General features: G+C 43.5%; 1 protein-coding gene across 2 annotated transcripts in view; it reads left to right on the top strand.

Moving 5' to 3' along the window:
• The window catches only part of ppp4r1l (protein phosphatase 4, regulatory subunit 1-like), a 150391-nt gene that overhangs the window by 11632 nt on the left and 121595 nt on the right, over positions 1 to 17164 (top strand). For both annotated transcript variants that reach the window (XR_006314608.2, XM_043710084.2), the window contains exon 3: positions 2447 to 2579. Coding sequence is in view for 1 of the 2 variants with exons in the window: in XM_043710084.2 (XP_043566019.2) it covers positions 2447 to 2579 (133 nt within the window). In the remaining variant the exon portion in view is untranslated. The remainder of the gene's footprint in view (positions 1 to 2446; positions 2580 to 17164) is intronic.

The raw sequence follows: 17164 nt of genomic DNA, 5'->3' as shown, positions 1-17164 counted from the left end.
ATCTCTATGACTCTGTATCTGATGGCAAGTTCCAGCAAACTCATTTGATAAATTTGAATATATAGAGGAGTAGATAATATATGCTAACTGTGGAAAAAGTGGGGAAACTTAAAAATCTGAATTTCTGAACAATATAGGTTAAAATAATCTCAACTCAAGTCCTCAATTAGCTCAAAAGACCTGAGACAAATTGGCTTAAAATTAAAGCAACTGCATTTTAAAATTCAGTACCGTGCTCTGCCCTTTCAGTTACTTAGGATGTGCCGAACTTGGTTAATGACTCCAGTTCTCTACAAGGGTGTCAATGAAAGGATGGTACAAAGACTTAAAGGAAAGGTTTTTAAAATAAAAAACAAAACGACTCCACATATTTGCTTGAATGTGTAAGCAGCTCATAAACTCCATAAAATTATGAGGAATTGGTTGGTTGCTGAAGAAAGAAATGTCCAAGAACAAATTCTGACTGTGGGCAGGCTAATTAAATTGCTCAGAAAGGAAAATACTGGCAGAGAATTGGTGTGTTGAATGAGAGCTTTGCCTCTTCTATGACAGGTTTTGTTGCAAATGTTTGAAATGAGAATGCAAAGTCCATATCTTATTAGTGTAGCATTTCAATGCAAGGGGATAAATTTGCTAGAAAACTGAGTTTCAAAGCTGAATTTACTGTACTTGTAGAAAGCCATCTGATTGTGACATTAATGTATTGTTCAGTACATAGACCTCCCAAATACAATCGGTTCTGATATAATGCAATAGTTCTACTCCTGTGCGATAAGATTGTGCAATAGCCGCACCATTTAAACTAATGGGGCTGGAATCGCATTTTCGCCAATTAAGATAAGGAAGTTTGTGTTCTACAAGTAACGGTCTAAATTCTTCAATCACGTTAAAGCCAATTTGCATTGAAAAAACACTTGTTCTCGCAGAACTGACTGCATCAGTCTTGCAATTTCTAAAGTAATGTCTTCCATCTTATACTGCATACAGATCACACAAAAATGAGTGAGATTTTGCATTTGATTTAATGCTGAAAAATTTGTTCTTGATGTTAAACCAAGAAGCTTAGAAAATAGGTTCAAGAGTAGGCCATTCAACCTTTCCAGCAGTTCAGGCAGCATCCAAGGAGCAGTAAAATCGACGTTTCGGGCAAAAGCCCTTCATCAGGAAGCCTTTATTCCTGATGAAGGGCTTTTGCCCGAAACGTCGATTTTGCTGCTCCTCTGATGCTGCCTGAACTGCTGTGCTCTTCCAGCACCACTAATCCAGAATCTGGTTTCCAGCATCTGCAGTCATTGTTTTTACCCATTCAACCTTTCTAGCCTGCTTCATCATTCAGTGTGATCATGGCTGATCATACAGTATCCAGTATCCCACTATCACTTTCTGTCTATCTCCATCTAATGAACCGGCCCCAGTAGCTTTCTGTGGTAGGGAAATCCAAAGGTTCACAACTCTGAGTGAAGAAAGTTTTCCTCATCTCGGTCCTGAATGGCTTACCCTTTATTCTTGGACCTTTGAGGCTGACTGGAGAAGCTTGTGATGATTTAGCACCAAGGCCACTCTGACTTGAGCACATAACCTTTCCATGAGGAAAACAGTATTCTTCTTTTGACTATGATGCTGTTACTGGGAATTGACTGATTTTTCCAAAGTTCAAAAAAAAAGCTAATTATTGCTTGTTGTTTGTAGGTTATTGATCTATGGCAGTTGTTTAGTGCATTTTTAAATATAACTATGCTTCAATCAGTAATGAATCCACTGATGTTTTGGGACATTGTAGGGAATGCTACCAAACAAGTGCATGGATTTTCTTGAGTCTTTTGAAATCTGGTGACTAGTTCATGTACTAGGTGTTAACTGATTAAATGTTGCAACTTCAGTTGCTGTGAAACCAATTCAGGCTGCTAGCTCCAGTACTAATGACAATGGGAACTTAGTGTCATAGAGATGTACAGATAATCACTTGGACACTACACATGTACACACATCTTCAGAGTTGTGGCAATTTATTTGACAGGTACTACTAACCAGGAAGTGCTGTGAAAGGTGGCTTAGCATTTGGGTCAAGCTTTAAAAGCTGTTTGCATCCCATTTCCTAGTGTTAGGCAAAGCCTTGCTGTCCAATCCTATCCCAGCCCAGGGCTTTCACAGGCATCCTCCCCTTTTCCAAGCTGCTATTATTTCATGTCTGGTAGGCAAAGTACTTCCAATACACTCTAACCAGTTTATTTAGCACTTTTCTGCATGATATTAGTTACCCTCCATTGCGCAAAGAATCTTTCTGCTTTGTACCTTGCTGCTATGAAACTGCATTGGTGCATTGCAATACACAAACCTGCATCACATTTTTCTTATAAGGCACTGCGACTGTGTTTTGCCTAAGCTTTGTTAGGACTGAGTGACCTGTGTCAATGCTACCACCTGACACTTTGTTCTTGGCTTACAGTTGGGTTTGATGAGTACAGCTCTGACTGTGATGGAATACGGATAACCTCGTTCTTGGATTTGGCAAATCAAGATGAAATGACACCTCTTTCCAGACTGGAGAAGTATGCTGCCAGTGACAATGTATTCAACAGGTAAGACAAGAAGCAATAGAGACTTGCATATGCAGGGCTGATCAAAATGTGGCAGTCCAGCCATGTAAGTCAATGGTCAATGTGTTTCAATAAGTATCTATTTCCTATTCACTGTTTTCTCTTGTTGGCATATCCTGAGCCTGGAGGTTTGGCTGTTTTTGACACTGTTTCGTCGGATCATAGGAACAGCAGGAAGCCATGTAGCCTTCAAGCAATTCCACCATTCAGTGAGATCATGACTGATCTGTGGTCTCGCTCCATATCTCCCTTTGGCCAGAATCCTTTAATTCTCTCAGATTTAAAATTAACAATTGAACTTGCATTAACTGTCATTAGTGGAAGAAAGCTCCAAATCACTGTCACCCTTTGTGTGTAGAAGTACTTTGGAACATCTGTCCTGAACCACCTGGCCCTAATTGTCAGACTACGCCCTAATTCTAAAATTTTCAACCAGTGGAAATAGATTATGTCTATCTACCCTATACTTTTCTATTAATATCTTCAAAAACTTTGATCAGATCACCCCTTAACTTTCTAAATTCTAAAGGAAGCAGGCCTAACTTATGTAATAAATCCTTAAACTTAATCCTTGAAGTCTCCACAGATCATTCTTTTAAACGTATGTTGCGTTGCTTTCAAGCCCAGCATCCTTCCTAAGACATGGTGCCCCCCAGATCTGCTCACAGTACTCCCAAGTGAAGTCTAATCTGGGTTTTCTAGAACAACAAAATTTCTGTGTCCATGTGCTCCATTGCTGTAAAATTCAGGACTTAGCTGTAAAAGAGTTTCTTCACGTAACAATTAATCAATATTTGGAGTTAAGGGAGTTGTGGAAGCTGGATCACTGAATGTCTTTAAAGAGCAGTTGTTTAGACTTTTGAATGGAGACGTACAAGGTCAAGATGAGCTGGCATGAAGGAATTGTTGAAACATGGGACAGCTCAGCCATGATCTTGTTGAATGGAGGGCGGGATTGAGTGGCAGCATGGCCTCATCTTTTTCCTATTACCTAAGTTTTTTTTTTAATCAGCTTTCTTTGGATTAGATTAGATTACATTCCCAACAATATGGAAACAGGCTCTTCAGCCCAACAAGTCCACACCGACCCTCCAAAGAATAATCCACCCAGACCCATTCCTCTACCCTATATTTACTCCTGACTAACGCATCTAACACTTCGGCCAATTTAACATGGCCAATTCACCTGATCTGCACATCTTTGGATTGTGGGAGGAAACTGGAGCACCCGGAGGAAACCCACGCAGACACTGGAAGAATGTGCAGACTCAATACGGACAGTCGCCTGAAGCTGGAATCGAATCCCGGTCCCTGGCGCTGTGAGGCAGCAGTACTAACCATTGAGCCACTGTGCCGGCCACTTTAATACTTGCTGTACCTGCATCCTAATGTTTTGTGATTTATGCATTGGGATACCCAGATTCCTTTGCATCTCTCAGCTCTGCGATCTAAGTAGGTTAAATATTTTTAAAAAAATTCTTTGCAAAGTTCAATTTTAAATTTTCTCGCATTGTAACATATGTGCCAGATCTTTGGCCGATCACAATATCCATATCCCTTTATAGCCTTTTGATTTTTTTTTTCAAAACTTATTTTCCACATATTAGAATAGAATAGAGTAGAACTCTACAGTGTGGAAACAGGCCATTTTGGCCCAACAAGTCCACATTGAACCTCCGAAGAGTACCCCACCCAGACCCGTTCCCCTACCCTATTACACTACAGTTCCCCTGAATAATGCACCTAATTTGCATCCCATATTGTCTTGTCTTTAGCAAATATTGCAATGGTACTTTCAGTTCCTTCATCTAAGTACTTTATTTAAATTTTATAAAGTTGAAGCCTCAGTGCTGATGCATGTATCATGCTATTTGTTACATCTTACCAACCAGAAAAAGGTTGTGTGTGTCCCCCCTGTTTCCTGTTAGCTAGCCTATCTTGTATCCATGCCAATATATTATCCCATGCACTATGAGCATCTGCCCACTAACCTTTGAAGTGAGTGCCTTCTGGAAACGCAGTACAATACAGCCATCAGTTTCTGATTATCAACACCACATGTTATTTCTGCAAAGAATTCCAATAAATTAGCGAATCATGACTTTCACAAAACCATGTTGACTCTGCCAAGTTATCATGTTTTGTTTCCAAATGCCTAAGATAATGTTCTTAATAATAAGTTCTAGCACCTTCCCCACATGTTAAGCAAACTAGCCTGCAGTTCGCTGTTTTATATTCTGTCAATCCGAGATGAGTTTAGGTCATCCCTCTTTTTGTGCTGATACCATTTCTAAATAACAGAGCTCCTTCTGCTCATAGCTTCCTGTTTTTCATCAATGGCATGCAGTTTTCAATGTTTTGATCCCACTCTGTCATAGTGCAGCCACATCTTTTGGAATGGATATAAGTTTGTTTTATTTCTGTTCTTGCTATGGGTTCATTTGTTTCAAATGTTACATGCATTCAGATACAGAGTCTTCAGTTTTGTTTTTATAACCTTTAAAGCCTTTTTAAAATTGATTTTAATTTTAGATTTGTACTCTATCCCTTCCTGTCACAGTCTGTTTGTCATTTTCTATATTAACAACTTTCTCTGTTGCTTCTCTTTACTTATCAATTTACCATTACTTCCTTGGTTTGATTCCTCAATCCCACTATTTAGTTTAAAACCTATTTCCCTTATTATGCAGCTCACTCAAACACTGGAGCCAACATAGTACAGGTAAAGACTTTCTCACTTGTTTGTCCACAGATCCCTAAAGGCAGCAGGGCAGGCTAATAAGGTGGTTAAGAATAAATACAGGACACTTGCATTGATCAGTCGAGACACAGGTCACAAGAGCAGGGAGGTTGTGTTCGAGTTGTACATGACATTTGTTGAATCCCAGCTGGAGTATAGTATGCAGTTCTGGTCACCAGTTTAAAGGAAGGATGTGATTGCAGTGGTGGGAGTATAGAGGAAATTCACCAGGATGTTGTCTGGGATTGAACATATCAGCTATGAAGAATGGCTGATTAAACCCAGGTTGTATTCTTTTGAAGCAGTGAAAGTTGAGAGGGAAGCTGATAGAGGCAGATCAGATTATGAGGGGCATGAACATTGTAGATAGACAGCAGCGGTTCCCCTTAGTTGAAGAGCCAATAACAGGATAACCTCACACCCTTGAAAAATTACTTGGATGAGCACTTGAAGTATCAGAACATTCAAGACTGTGGGCCTCGGGCTGGTAAGTGGGACAAGTGTAAGTAGTAGTATATTTTTAGTGGTACAAACCTAATTGGCTGAAGGACTTCTTCTGTACTGTATGATTCTACAATCCTAATGCCAATCACCCAAAAACAGGAACAACTTATAAAACACAAATTTATTACTGTGATAGTGTACTAACTGTTGTGATTATACAATGCATTCATGCAAGCCTATGGTGAACAAATTTTGTCACTGCAAACTTTGGACATCCACCTGCCCTGAGAGTTCTGACCTTGCAGGGATGATTCTCGGATATTTTATACAAACTTTTTTCCCAAGCTAGATCACATGATATCCAGAATTTGTAATTAAGTGAGTTTCTTATAGTTAAACCTCCAGATTTGACTTAGTGGCTGCTTTGATGGTTTGACACAATTAATGGTAGAGCTCTGAGGAGTGTTGTCGAAGAGAGACTAGTTCCTTTCTCTGCTTTCAAGGTAAATAGTTCCTTGAAAGTAGTGGGGAAGGTGGTGTCTGGCGCGCTTGCTTTCTTTAGTCAGAGAATTGTGTATAAGAAGTGAGATGTCATATTGTGGATGTACAGGACATTAGTGAAGTCATTTTTGGAGTATTGCATATGTTTCTTGTTGCTATTCTTTCGGAAGGATATTATTAAATTGGAAAGGGTGCAGAAAAGATTTACAAGGATGTAATTTTGAGTAGTGGATTTGAGTTATAAGGACATGCTGGATATCCTGGGACTTTTTTCCCTGGAGCGTAGGAGGTTGAGGGGTGACCTTACAGAGGTTTATAAAATCGTGAGAGGGTGCACAAGAGGTTCACTGGGATGCAGCCTGGATTAGAGGATATGAACTGTAAGGAGAGGCTAGAAAAACTAGGCTGAAAACAACAAATGCTGGAGATCACCGTGGGTCACACAGCATCCATGGAGAGAGAGCAAGCTAATGTTTCGAATCTAGATGTCTCTTCTTCAGAACTGAAGTGGAGGGGGAAGCATTGATGTTGTAGTTGGAGGGGAGTGGTATGGCGGTGGAGGATGTAGAATGCTGGTGAAGAAAAGACGTTAATTCAGATTAAGTGATCGGAATGTGAGAATGGCAGACCAATGGTATGTCTCACTGCCAGACTTGAAAGAGAAGACAGTCCCATTGGAATGGGGGTGGGGAGAGAGGACATGGTGACACAGAAAGTAACAAGCAAATCTCAAGGAAAGTGAAGAAATGCTCAGTTATGCCTGTATCTTTATGGGATATGTGGAACAATCCTTGTTTCAGTCCTGCACTGGCCCCATCCCACAACTCTTTCACTGGTACATTAACAATTGCTTCTGTACCGCTTCACGCTTCCACCAGGGCCTTGAAACATTTATCCATTTTGTCTCCAGTTTCCACCCATCTATAGCTTTCACATCGTCCATTTCCGACACTTACCTTCCTTTGGTTGACCTCTCTGTCTCCATTTTGGGGAATAAACTCTCCACTGCCATCCACTACAAAGCCACTGACTCCCTCCACTACAGCTCTTCACATCCCACGTTCTGCAAGGACTACATCACATTCTCCCAGTTCCTTCACCTATATCACATATGTTCCAAAACAGTACTGCTGACATGACTTGCTTCTTCCTTAACAGTGATTTCCTGCTCACTGGCGTTGGAGATAGCAAGAACTGCAGGTGGTTGAGTGTCAGAGTGGATAAAGAGTGGCCTGGGAAAAGCACAGCAGGTCAAGCAGCATCAAATGAGATGGGGAATCGATGGTTCAGGTTGGAATCTTTTGGGGAGGATAAAGGGGAAAGATAGGTGGGAGGTGGCTGTGATTGGTCAGTGGCAAGAGTGGGATGGATAGGTGGAAAGATGGATAGGTACAGGCAGGTTAAGGGGGCAGGGTGGAGAGGGAGGGCTAGGCACAGGATGATTTGGGGTTGGGGAGATTTGGAAGCTGGTGAATTCTGTGTTGAGGCCATATGGTTTAGGTTAGATTAAATTCCTTGGAGTGTGGAAACAGGCCCTTCGGCCCAACCAATCCACACCCACCCTCTGAAGAGTAACCCTCCCAGACCAATTTCCCTCCAACTACGGGCAATTTAGCATGGCCAGTTCACCTGACCTGAACATCTTTGGACTGTGGAAGGAAACTGGAGCACCCGGAGGAAACCCACACAGACACTGGGAGAATGTGCAAACTCCATACAGACAGTCACCTGATGCTGGAATTGAACCTGGGACCCTGGTGCAGTGAGGCAGCAGTGATAACCACTGAGCCATCGTTGTAAGCTCCCAAGGCAGAAGATGAGGTGTTCTTCCTCCAGTTTGCATGTGGACTTGTGTGGATGGTGGAGGAGGTCCAGGATGGACATGTCATTGGGGAGCAGGAGGGGGAATTGAAACGAATGGCAACTGGAAGATGGGGTTGATTGTTTCCAAAACCGGTTCTCGAGTTTGCGCTCAGTCTCATGTAGAGGAGACCATATCAGTTGCAATGGATGCAATAAATCAGGTTAGAGGAAATGCACGTGAAATATCTTGGACTTGGAAAGATTCTTTGAAGCCTTGGATGGAGATGAGGGGGGAGGTGTGGGGTAGGTTTTGCGTCTGCTGCAGCCGCAGGGGAAGATTTGAGATATGGGAAAGGAGTTGGTTGGGTGTGTGGACTCCACTCCAACCCCAACTTCACCATCAAACCAGCTGACAAGGCTTGTGCGGTGGTAGTTTGGCACACCGACCTCTCTCTCGTCGAAGCCACGAAACAACTTGCTGACACCTCCTCCTACTGTCCTTTTGATCACGACCCCACCTCTCATCACCAAACCATCATCCCCAAGATGATTCACAATCTCATCATCTCAGGAGATCTCCCATCCACAGCCTCCAACCTCATCGTTTCCCTATGAGAAGATTTTATCTTCTCCTTAAAATTCATAAACCTGACTGTCCAGGTCAACTGATCATCTCTGCCTGCTCCACTGAACTCCTCTTATCTCAACTCCGTCCTGTCCTGTTTGGTCCAGGAACTCCCCACCTACATTCAGGACACCACCCACACCAGCCACGATTTTCAGTTCCCTGGCCCCCAACACCTCATCTTCACCATGGAGATCCTGTCTCTCTACACCTGCATCCCTCATGAGGAGGGCCTCAAGGCCCTCTGTCTCTTCCTCTCCCACAGACCCAACCAATCCCCCTCCACTGACACTCTCATCCACCTGGGGGAAGTGGTCCTCAGCCTCTACGACCTTTTGTTTCAATGCTCCCACTTCCTGCAAACCAGAGGGATGGCCATGGGTACCTGCATGGGTCCAAGTTATGCCTGCCTCTTCGTAGGGTACGTGGAACAGTCTTCTGCAGCTACACTGGCACCACCCCTCACCTTTTCCTCCACTACATCGATGACTGTATCAATGCTACCTCATGCTCCCACAAGGAACTTGAACAGTTCATCCACTTCCACCCTGACCTCAAATTCACCTGAGCCATTTCTGACACCTCCCTCCCCTTCCTGGACCTCGCCACCTCCATCTCTAGCAAGCAAACTCAGCACCGACATCTATTACAAACCTACCGACTCCCACAGCTACTCTGATTACACCTCCTACCAAACCTCTTCCTGCAAAAAAGCAATCCTGTATTCCCAATTCCGCCACCATATTTGCTCGTAGGTTTAGCGATTCCACTTCAGGACATCCCAGATGTTCTCCTACTTCAAGGAATGCAATTTCCACTCGCCCATGATCAAAAATGCCCTCGACTGCATCTCTTCCATTTCCCGCACTGCTGCCCTCATACAAAAGCTCCCCAACCACAACAAGGTTAGAGTCTCCCGGGTCCTCACATTCTACCCCACTCATCTCCAAGTCCAACACCTCATCCACTGCCACTTCCTCCACCTGAAGTCTGACCCTATGACCAAAATTATATTTCCCTCCACACCCCATCCACTTTTCGCAGGGACTGTTCCCTCTGCAATTTCCTTATTAGGTCCAAACTCTCCTCCAACCCACACCTGGAACCTTCCCCTGCAGTCGCAGTAGGTGTAAAACACCCAACACCCTCACGCCCCACCTCCGCCCAAGGCCTTAAAGAATCATTCCAGGTCCGGCAGAGATTCATGTGCATTTCCTCTAACCTGATTTATTACATCTGTTGCTACTGATGTGGTCTCCTCTGCATCGGAGAGACCAAGCGCAAACGCGGGAACCAGTTCAGGGAACATTAATGATCCATGCACTCCAACCAATCCCATCTTCTCGTTGCCATCCATTGCTACTCGCCCGTTGACATGTCCATCCTGGGCCTCCTCCACCATCAACAATTGGCCACACGCAAACTGGAGGAAGAACACCTTATCTTCCACCTCGGGAGCTTATAACATATGGCCTCAACATAGAATTCACCAGCTTCCAAATCTCCCCAACTCCACCTCAGTCCAGGCCGAACCCTCCTTCTCCGCCCTACCCTCTTAACCTGACCCTATCTGTCCATTTTCCTTCCGACCTATCCATTCCACCCTCCCCACTGACCAATCAGTCATCTCCTGGCTGCATACACCTATTGCCGTCCCACTCGTCTTTCCCCCAGCCCCGCCCCCTCCCTCTATTTATTTTGCAGACCCCCCCTTCCCCCTCCCCCAGTCCTGATGAAAGGTTCTGACCTGAAATGTCAATTCCCCTTCTCCACTGGTGCTGCTTGACCTGCTGTGCTTTTTCCATCTCCACTCTTTATCCACACCCATTGTAGTTGATAGGGCCCTCAACCACATCAGACCTATCACCCTTGTTTCCACCCTTGCCCCTTCCCATCACTCACAAGAACATGATCAGTTCCTCCTTGTTCTCACTTTTCATCCTCCCAGTCTCTGCATTCAAAGGATCATTCTCTGCCATTTCAGACAATTCCAGCAGAACGCCGCCACCAAAGACATCTTCAACTCACTTCCCCATTTGTATTTTGCAGGGATCATTCCATCCGCGGCCCTCTGTTCAATGCAATGACCACCAACTCCAATCCCCTCTTCTCCTGGCATCTGCTGTATAAGCACAGAAGGTGCAGCACCTGCCCCATTACCACCTCCTTGCTCACCATCCAAGGTCCTAAACAGGCTTTCCAGATGAAGCAGCATTTCATCTGTCTCTCATCCAATCTTGTTTGCTGCATCCAATATAGAGTATGGCGTACTCTATATTGGAGAAACCAAAAGCAGACTGGATGACTGCTTTGCAGAACATCTCTGGTTTGTGCGCAGACATGACCCCGAGCTTCCTGTAGTCGGTCAGTTCAACACAGCATCCTTGTATGCTCACTTACTGGTCCTCAGCATGCTGTAGTGCTCCAGTGAACCACAGCACAAATTAGAGGAACAACATCTTATCTTAAGAATAGCTACTTTACAGCCTTCTGGACTTAATATTAAGTTCAACACCTTAAGTGAATCAACTTCCATATCTTCCCTTTATTCTGCTTTACATGTTACATTCTCTGTCACCATGTCATCTCTCCCTTCCCCCACCCCTGTGTCTTCTCTTTCAAATCTGGTAGTGAGACACAGCATTGTTCTGCCATTCTCACATGCCTATTCCTTAATCTGAACTATCAACATCTTTTCTTCACCAGCACTATACATCCTCCACTAGCACTCTCCGCCAACTATAGTATAAATGCTGCCCCCTTCCACACTTCACTTCAGCTCTGATGAAGAGTTGCTGCTTTTTGTTGCAGCTTGTGGTGGAGCCCACAAGGGAACAGGCAATACAGGATTTAGTGTTGTGAAATGAGGCAGACTTGATAAGGGAGCTTAAGGTGAAGGAACCCTTCAGAGGCAGTGACTATAATATGATTATGTTTACTCTGCAATTTGAGAGGAAGAAGATAGAATCACAGGTAATGGTGTTACAGCTGAATAAAGGCAACTACAGGGGTATGTGGGAGGAGTTTGACTGGGAGAGGACCCTAACAGGAAAGACATCAGAACAGTAATGAAAGGAGTTCCTGGAGTAATTCAAGAGAGACAGCAAAGATCCATCCCGATGAAAAAGCAACATGGTACAGGGTGGGTGAGGTAACCAAGGCTGGCTAGGGAAGTCTGGGAGAGCGTAAAAGCAAAAGAGAAAGCATATAATGTGATGAAGGGATGTGGGAAACCAGAGGATTGGAAAGCTTACAAAGATGAACAGAAGGCAAAGAAATAAGGAAGGAGAAGATTAAATTGAGGGTAAGCTAGCCAGTAATATAAAAGAAGGCTGTAAGTAAAAGCAAATTACTGCAGATTCTGGAATCTGAAACCAAAAGAGAAAATGCTGGAAAATCTCAGCAGGTCTGGCAGCACCTGTAAGGAGAGAAAAGAGCTGACGTTTCGAGTCTAACTGACCCTTTGTCAAAGGCTGTAAGTGTTTCTTTAGATATAAAGGGCAAAAGAGAGGCAAAAGTGGACATTGGGCCACTGGAAATTGATGCTGGAGAGATAGCAGTGGACAATAAAGAAATGGCTGAGGAACTGAATAATTATTTCGTGTAAGTCTTCACAGTTGAAGACTCAAATAATATCCCAAAAATTCAAGCGAGTGAGAGGGCAGAGCTGGGTATGGTGGCCATTACCAAGGAGAAGGTGCTAGAAAAACTAAATTGCCTGCAGGTAGATAAATCGCCTAGACCAGATGGGCTACACCACAAGAGTTCTAAGGGAGATAGCTGAAAAGATAGTTGTGATCTTTCAGGAATTGCTAGAATCAGGGAGGGTCCCAGAGGACTGGAAAATGGCTAACATGGCACTCTGTTTTAAAAAGGGAGTAAGGCAAAAGATGGAAAATTATAGACCGATTAGCCTGATCTCCATCGTGGGGAAGATCCTGGAATCCATTGTGAAGGATGAGATTTCTGACTACTTCGAAGTATATGGTAAAAAAGGGCAAAGTCAGCATGGTTTCATCAAGGGGAGGTCATGCCTGACAAATCTTCTAGAATTTGTTGAGGAATTGAAGAGCAGATTAGACCAAGGAGAGCCAATGAATGTTATCTACCAGGACTTTAAGAAGGTCTCTGACAAGGTGCTGCATGGGAGGCTACTGAGTAAGATAAGGGCTCATGGTGTCAGAGGCAAGATTATAGCTTGGATAGAAGCTTGGCTGACTGGCAGAAAGCATAGAATGGGCATGAAAAGGTCCTTCTCAGGATGGCAGCCTAAGGACCGTGGTGTCCTGCAAGGCTCAGTGTTGGGACTACAACTTTTCATTTTATGTATTAATGATCTAGATGAAGGAACTGAGGGCGTTCTGGCTAAGTTTGCAGACATTACAAAGAGAGACAGGTAGCATTGAGGAGGCAGGGAGGCTGCAGAAGGATTTGGACAGGTTAGGAGAGTAGGCAAAGAAGTGGCAGATGGAATACAACGTGGGAAAGTGTGAGATCCTGCACTTTGGGAAGAAGAATAGAGGCATGGACTATTTTCTAAATGGGGAGAAAATTCAGAAGTCTGAATTGCAAAAAGACTTGCGAGTTCTAGCCCAGGATTCTGTCAAGGTGAACTTGCAGATTGAGTCAGTAGTTATGAAGGCAAATGCTGTGATGAGAGTTATTTTGAGAGGACTTGTATATGAAAGCAGGGATGTACTTCTGAAGCTCTATAGGGCTCTGGTCAGACCACATTTGGAGTATTGTGTGCAGTTTTGGGCCCCATATCTCTGGAAGGATATACTGACCCTGGAGCGTGTTCAAAGGAGATTCATGAGAATGGTCCCAGAATGAAAAGCTTAACATATGAGGGACGTTTGAGAACTATGGGTTTATACTCCATGGAGTTTAAAATGATGAGGGAGGAATCTAATTGAAACATACAGAATACTGAATTGCCTGGACAGAATAGATGTTGGGAAGATGTTTCCATTGATCAAAAGAGACAAGAACCCTAGGGCATAGCCTTAGAGTGAAGGGAAGACATTTTAGAATAGAGATAAAGAGAAAATACTTCAACCAGAGAGTATGAGCAAGTACTCAAGTTTTGAGTTTTCTCATTCTCTCACCTGAGATGTTTGCTTATGTTTTTAATAAAAGTTCCTTTAACGTTTCTCTCCGTTTTCTCAGAAGGTATTTTCAACGTACATTGGTCTTGAAGATTGGCAGTATCTGTCAAAATACAAAAGTCAAACATCTCTCCCTATCCAATTAAATACTGCCTGACCCAAGTAATTCCAATATTTTCTACATTTTGTTTCATATTTTCAACACCTGCAGCATTTTTAATTTTCAAAACAAAGTACTTCAAGTTCTTTGCCAATACTTGACTTTCATGTTGGAGTCTTTTGATTTTTTTAATGATTCTATTGAAATTATTTTTCGAAAGTCCTTAAAAAAAAAAAAAGGATTCCGCCTGAAACACTGATTCAACATATCTGTCCCCAAATGTGGACAGATGTTTTGTATGTTAACAATATATTTTGAAGTTTTACTTTTGAAAGTAAATTCTGCTTGGGCAACTGTGCTCTCTGAAGAGTGTGATTGATGGAGAGAGAGTGAATGGTGGATGAGAAAGCAGGAGTATTCCCTTGGATTCAGGTTGTCATGCACTTGTCAAAAGATGCCTAAAACAGCTGCCATACTTTGTCTTTACATCTTGATTAGGCTGTTTCGGTCAATTTGTCCAATCTGAAGACCAAATCACAATGTACTTGTCGAGTTAGAAGTAGGTAGGACACCTTGACGTCTAACAGCAAGTAATTCAGTAATTTGAATAAAACACTTAAGATTGTCAGGCGAGGACATGTTTTCAAAATTGACAAGTAGCATAGGCTACTTTTATACAACCAGCCAAAGATCTGTACTCACAAGTTTAAGTTTTGGATTTCTTTCCAGTATTACTTCTCTTGTATCATTGTCTCAGCTATGTATAAATTATAATTTGATAGTCCAGTACTTAGCATTGCCAAAAAAAATACTTTTTTGTCGAAACTTGTATGTTCTTGGATTGTCCTGATGTGTGCAAGACAAAAATATTTAACAAAATGTGGCTAGTCTTCAGCAATATTGGATTAACGTGTGCAATTAATGCCATGCCTGATGCCATGCTGACCATATTGCTATTCCAACCAAATTCCGTCTGCCTGAACCTGGTCCATATCCCTCTATTCCGTTCCTGTTCATGTGTCTATCTAAATGCCTCTTTAATGTTGCTATTATATTATTTACACTTCTGCTTCTTAACTTGCTGGTTTATCATCTTTGGCCTTAGCGGGGTGTTTTAAAAAATTCTCAAGGTCAAGGACCAGGCTCGCAGGAAAGTAGTCTGACACAGAACAAACAGCCAAGAGGCGAGTCTGCTAGAATATAAGTGTTTTATTCCCCGCAGTGTCACCACAACCAGTCTCGTACTTACAACGGGTCTGGTTTATACTCACTCTACACGTTACCCGAACTGGGAGCCGTCAGTTCTCGTAGAGCGGTTGCCAACAACCCACGCTCGGCGGTTAAACGTAACCCCGGAGCAGACTCTACCGAACTGGAGACTTCTCCAGCTGATATACTCTTAAACATTCATGTGAACAGCAGAGCAAGGCTAAAAAACACATTCCATTCTGGTTACATACAGATAAGAAGATTCACACGGGAAGGTGTATAATAAGATTCACACGGGACTAAGCGACACCTTCCATTTTCGGTTAGAGCAGAGCAAGGCTAAAAAACACATTCCATTCTGGTTATTCACACGGGAAGGTGTATAACAAGATTCACACGGGACCAAGCGACACCTTCCATTTTCGGTTAGATTCACACATGTATTGGGACACAATTTTAACCCTTTCACCACATTCCACTGCTTGGCCCAATACATGTGTTGCATAATGATTCACACATGTATTGGGACATAATTTTACACCACATTCCACTGCTTGACCCAATACATGTGTTACATTATGCCCATATGTATTCTTTCTAACAAGCGCCTACGTACACGCCAAATATACAAGCAAGTCAGGACATTACAGCATGTTAAAATCACCAGGACCGCTACCAGGATCGACAAGGGTGGGAACAGGAATGTCCCCGCAGTGGAGGACATACCACTCAATATGTCCCACCAATGATGAGCTGACTCCACGTCCACTACACGGGCAGCATGTACTACCTCCTGTCCATGTATAAAGGTAGACACCGTAACCTTGGTGACATTGGTTTGATGCTTTCGTAATATCTGCTTAAGCTCCTCGGATCGGTCCAATGCTCGCTTAAACCGATCCAGGGAAATGTTCCAGGGATTCATCAGCACTTTCCACTGCACCTTGGTAAAGTGGCGAGCACTGCTATAAGTGGTCAACAAATAGGTGTGATTCTGCCAGTGCCACTGATAGACATTTGAGAGGCATCCCGAGAACGGTGCTGAGGGAAGCATAGGATGTGGATTATTGGTAGCCACACAGAGCGTGTGTGGCCCAATCTGCCACATCATGTCCCTTGGAGTCTCAACAGTCCATTCGCACAGGGCCGTTCCCTTAGTCAAGCAAGGGTCCCGATACCTGTCCATCAGTAGGCAAGTTTTCCCCTGATCAGTCTGTTCACAAGCGGACAGATCATAGGTAATATTGGTATCTGGGCTAAACCACTGTCCCCTTGTCTTCAGAAAATAATATCCAGAAGATGTAATCACTGGTAATACATAATATCGACAGACCGTAACAGTGTGGGTTACATTCATGGTAACAAAGTATCCGTTACACATAGTTGCGTTACACCATGTTCGCTCTGGATGGGTTATCATCCACAATTTCTCAGATACATTCCATAGTCCCCTCCACGCTTGTACATTGGGGGATGTTACCACACGCAAAAAGCGTTCTTTCTGTATTTGAGCATGCAACATTTGAATATGACAGGCAGTCCAATTTAACTGAGCCGTAATGTTCTCAAACAGTTCCTGAGTGGCGCCCCAGACATCCAGTTCCCATTGCAGAGATCGTATCATTATTTCAGCTGTCTCTCCTTGAGTCATCATTACGGATGGCATCCACCTTCCAATAGTATGTAGTCCTTGTGAGGTGGCCTGTCCCGTGTTAGATAATTTAGTACGGGTTACCTCAGAGTCAATGGCATTCGAGATACCCATAACAGTTCCTGCGCCTCCCAGCAGGGTGTCGTACCACGCTCGTCGCCGCCTCTTGGTATGACACTCGGGTATGAGGGGCAACTGTACCCGCCAATGAACATCAGTGTGCAGTACCGCCCGGGCCATCTGTTGACAAGTTGACATAATAGGGGCCAACTGTGTTCGATGCGACCGCACGCCCCCCGTGGCTGGCCCGCCCCGCGTGGGGTTTAATAACGCCTCAGACGGGGCGTTCGTCGAGGGCAGTACCATTATTAACCACATGAATCGAT

Source organism: Chiloscyllium plagiosum, unplaced genomic scaffold (assembly GCF_037043375.1).
Source record: "Chiloscyllium plagiosum isolate Xiang-an unplaced genomic scaffold, Cpla_swu_hap1 HiC_scaffold_15, whole genome shotgun sequence".
Classification (NCBI taxonomy): domain Eukaryota; kingdom Metazoa; phylum Chordata; class Chondrichthyes; order Orectolobiformes; family Hemiscylliidae; genus Chiloscyllium; species Chiloscyllium plagiosum.
This window is presented reverse-complemented; position numbering and strand designations above follow the sequence as displayed.